Genomic DNA, 5000 nt, shown 5'->3' with positions numbered 1-5000 from the left:
TCTGCTTCTTAAAAACTCATTTGCATCTGAAAGCCACACACATTGGCTGTTTTTTCATGGGTCGTTGTGTGTGTGTGTGTGTGTGTGTGTGTGTGTGTGTGTGTGTGTGTGTGTGTGTGTGTGTGTGTTTTAACCTGATACGGAATTCAGTAAATATTTGTTATGGGGTGGGAATGAATCTCCCTGGTTACTAGTCAATTCAATCCTCCAATCTGACTACACCTGGCCATCAACTGAATTGGAAATGATTATAGATATCTGTCAGGTGAAAATTGAGTCTCCTTGGTTACTAGTCAAATTAGATGAAAAAAAAAATAGTCTGGTTTGAAAGAGGCCAGGCATGTGTGAGTTATGGTAGGAGGCTGTAAGTCCAGAATGGTAGGCTGGAATGGTACCCTGGAAATGGAATACTGGAATGGGCAAGGAGGTATGGAAGAGATGGGGGTCAAGAGAATGGTAGTCTGGAATGGTAGGCTGGAATGGTAGTCTAAAATGGTAGGCTGGAATGGTAGTCTAAAATGGTAGGCTGGAATGGTACCCTGGAAATGACATACTGGAAATGGCATACTGGAAATGGAACACTGGAAATGGCATGCTGGAAATGGCGCTACGGGGGAAATAGGGGAGATGGGACAGCGTAGGACTATCTCAGTGGTCGTCTGGAAATGGACTGGAATGATGAGTTGAGATACTGGAAGGACGGTACTGGAAGGAGGGAACGAGGAGGCCGAGAAACTGGTTGGAATGGATGCTGGTTCAATTTCAGTGGACGTGTTTCAGATTGATGTGCTGTTTTCCTGTTTCATATATTTCTGTTTTTTATCATCATCACCATCATCATCATCATCATCATCATCATCATCATCGTCATCATTATCTACCTCCTCCTCCTCCTCCTCATCATCATCATCATCATCATCAATCATCATCGTCATCATCATCTTCATCAATCATCATCACCGTCATCATATCTGACTAGTAACCAAGGAGACTCAATTTTCACCAGACAAATATCTATAATCTATCAGTTCACTTGATGGCCAGGTGTAGTCAGATTGGAGGGCTGATTTGACTAGTAACCAAGGAGACTCATTCCCACCCCATAACAAATACTTACTGAATTCCATGTCAGATTAAAACAAGCACACACTGACACACACACACACACACACACACACACACACACACACACACACACACACGCAATAGGTTAACAAAATATGGTGACAGTCACGAAGAAGTGCTCTGGAAAGGAAGAAGGGTCGTAGTATTGTTTCAAGAACGAAGGAAAACAAAAAGGAACGCAGAGTTGAAGAGGGAGAGGATGAGGGCGGGGAGGTATATGAAAGAGGGTGTGTAAACTGGAGAGAAGGCAGCCTGATAACAGAGGACTGGGAGACATGGAGGCGATTTGTTTGTGGTCACCCCTTACAGCATTAAGGAGTCTGATGATAGACATATATCTGTTTATATCCATATGTATCTCTATCTATCTATGCATAAAATAGATAAAGATAGATAGATAGATAGATAGATGCAGAGACACTGACGGGACAGACACAGACAGACACAGATACACACACACACACACACACACACACACACACACACAGCTATAAAGATCGATAGACCAATGCAGATAGATAGAAAGATAGATAGATATATTTAGGTCTGCGACAACTATACTCTCCCCATAACCCCCCCCCCAGCAGCGGTTGTGTGTGTGTGTGTGTGTGTGTGTGTGTGTGTGTGTGTGTGTGTGTGTGTGTGTGTGTGTGTGTGTGTGTGTGTGATTACCTCAGTTATAGTAGTGGGAATAGGAATGTGATGACAGAGATGATGATGGTAGTTGTGTTGTGTTGTGGTGTGTGTGTGTGTGTGTGTGTGTGTGTGTGTGTGTGTGTGTGTGTGTGTGTGTGTGACGAGGGTTGTTATATAGAGCCAGGCAGGGCAGCTCTAGGACACAAAAAGCTCTTGTAGCTGGCAGGACAAGGGAGGAAGAGATGGGGGCTTAGGCAGGGGAACCAACAAAAGGCATTATACACTATGTTTTTTCCAGTCTTTTTTCCCCCTTAGTGGGTCTTTTGTGGCTTCCCCAGCTGGTGTACGCTAGTGACCATCTGTGTACGGAGAGCTGGAGCATCATCATCCCTCCAGTGTGTTTATGTACTTAATTCTTAAAGCAGATAAACAGAGGAGAACCATCATTCAAAAACTTCCGTACACTAGATTACAGGTGTTCTCCATTCATTAAAAAAAAATCAAGGAGTTAGACTTGAACTGCTGTAGGTTTATTCATTAGTATTATTTTATTTTTTACATCTCAAGGCGAATTTACAAAGCTCAATACATACTCCGGAGAGGTTAATCAGATGGATGAATTATAAAGCCATATTCCACACTCGGTAGCCCATATGTTCCCTTATATTCCGTAGGGGGGTGGCAGTAATGGGGCACCTCTACACATTACCCCTACCATCACCCCTACGCCCTGCTACACTGAATGCTGGATGAATTAATTAACTACTCTCTGGGGGCTATAACTTTCCTCGGGTAGGGTAGGAAGGGTAGGGAAGGAAAGGGTAGGGTAGGGTTGGACTGGGTTGTGTGGGGTAGGGTAGGGTAGGGTAGGGTAGGCTACGGATGGACTAGGTTGCGATATGTTGGGTAAGGTAGGGTAGGATAGGGTAGGGTACGGCTGGGTTGAGTTGAGTTGGGTTGGGTTGAGTAGGCTAGGATTGGGCTGGGTAGGGTAGGCTAGGGTTGGGCTGGGTTGGGTTGGGCTGGGTAGGGTAGGGTAGGGTAGGGTAGGGTTGGGTAGGACAGGTCAGAAATTCAATATAAAAAAAGAGAGATAAAGCTGCAACAGTGCGGCAAAGAGACAGAGGCAAGAGGGAGCCAGTAAGAGGAGGAGGGGTACGTGAAATAAGCTGCAATAAGGAAGACGATCTAGGCCAAGTTAAGGTGAATCAACTAGAGTACTCACTGGGCTGGACGCGGGGAGTGAGGCGAAGGAGCGGACCTGGCGGAGAATTCTCAGCAACTTCCACTACGTACTGAGTCTGCTCAAACTCGACAGGTCCACTGCCCACCAATTTCGTCACTGGAAGGAGAGGAGTCCTGATTAAAACACGGTCACACACACACACACACACACACACACACACACACACACACACACACACACACAACCAAACATCAGATCTATTCTAGCTCATAATCAGTCACCTCTACACGGCTGCATCCATCAAATCTGACTCTATAAAGAATTACTCATGAACAGCACACGAAAATATTATCTATCTATCTATCTATCATCTATGTATCTACTCAGTTGCTACCCTAGGCTCATCTAAACGTGAACCCAGTGGACTGCAGGTTGAAGTTGCCTTATTCCTTCAATTCACTCTTTTTTTCGAGGGATGGGGAGGGGAATGAGGGACGTTTGTATAACCAGGCAGCTCCACCACCGGGCCTTGTCGGTGCTACCACGTGAAGGCGTCCCTCTCTAAGCAACACAGTGAAGAAGGGTTCTAGATGGAGAGATGGCAAGTTTGGGCCAAGTTAAAGTGAAAGGAGCGAAAGCGTTAGTATCGACTGGAGTATTTCACGTGGGTTAAAATTTATTCCAATATCGCCTCTATTAAGACACGAGGCCAGGAATCTTAACCCTAAAGCTGTATGTTCAATTCACAGCCTTACCCCAAGATGCCGAAGAGGGGAGCCTTCACGTGGTGGCACTGCTATAACTGGGCGGAGGAGCTGCCTATACTCCTTGTACCCTAACTTGGTCTAAAGCTGCTCTCTCTCCACCTTGAATGTTGAGTTGTAGCTCGAACAGAGAGTCGGGCTAGGTAATAACATAAACAGTACCACCACCACCACCACCACCACCACCACCACCCACCATCACTAACACCACCATCACCACCACCACCACCACCACCACCACCATCAAAAAACCAGGCTAAACTGCACAAAATCGTCGTTAAGGTAGCCAAAAAACGACAGGTAAAAAGTGGAAATATGAAAGAAAAAATGCACCCCATACGCGACAGGTTAATGGGGCCTTTCCTGCCATTTTTACAGGGAAAATGGGTAATGGGGGAACTTTAATGGGAGGCTGGGGGAAAAAACATGATCCCATTATTCGTGTGGGGTTGAACTCTGAGACAGGACTGTGAGAAATGGCAGGAAACTTGAAGATGGAGAGTTCCTGCCCCTTACTTGATGCGGTGTTAGGTAATAGGGTTAGAGAGGGAGAGAGTATGATTGTGGATGGGTGGATTTTGTGTGTGTGTGTGTGTGTGTGTGTGTGTGTGTGTGTGTGTGTGTGTGTGTGTGTGTGTGTGTGTGTGTTTCTCCCTCACCCCCATTAGCCTTAATTACACACCTTTATTGCCCTCTTGAAAGGTTAACTGCTTCTCTCTCTCTCTCTCTCTCTCTCTCTCTCTCTCTCTCTCTCTCTCTCTCACACACACACACACACACACACACACACACACACACACACACACACAATCATACAAATAAAAATACACACACAATCTCCCTCCCCCCCTCTCTCTCTCTCTCTCTCTGTGTCTCTCTCTCTAAGTGACGTTAACGTGGCCGAATTGCCTTCGCCCCACCTTTAACTTGAGACTGGCTCGTGGGGTGGCCAATCAGGGGAGAAGGTTGATGCAATCTGGAAGGACCCGAGTTCGACTCCAAACCCACGACCTTACCTGGGAGACTTATTTCGGGTTTATTGAATTCCCTCCCTCCCTGTCTCATCTCACCTCCTGTCTTCTTTCCTTCCTCCCTCCCTCCCATATCTTCTCTCCTCCCTTCTTTCCTTCCTCCCACCCTCCTTTCCTTTCTCTTCTCTTTTTCCTTCCTGCCTCCTTCCCTCCTTCCTCTTCTTTCCTTCCTTCCTTTCTTCCCTTTTCTTTCTTTCTTCCTCCCTCCTTCTTTCCTTCCTTCCTTCCTGATTTCATGCAGTTTCCTCCTCCCTCCTT

At 46.1% G+C, this 5000-nt stretch overlaps 1 protein-coding gene across 1 annotated transcript in view; it reads right to left on the bottom strand.

Annotated features, from left to right (window-relative positions):
- Positions 1-5000, bottom strand: part of LOC145409940 (putative neural-cadherin 2) — a 226438-nt gene that overhangs the window by 82829 nt on the left and 138609 nt on the right. Inside the window, exon 3 of the mRNA XM_080280200.1 lies at positions 2987-3103. Coding sequence (XP_080136326.1) covers positions 2987-3103 — 117 coding nt within the window. The remainder of the gene's footprint in view (positions 1-2986; positions 3104-5000) is intronic.

This window comes from Coenobita brevimanus, chromosome 83, assembly GCF_032717465.1.
Source record: "Coenobita brevimanus isolate Jiangsu-jjx chromosome 83, ASM3271746v2, whole genome shotgun sequence".
In the NCBI taxonomy this organism is placed as follows: domain Eukaryota; kingdom Metazoa; phylum Arthropoda; class Malacostraca; order Decapoda; family Coenobitidae; genus Coenobita; species Coenobita brevimanus.
This window is presented reverse-complemented; position numbering and strand designations above follow the sequence as displayed.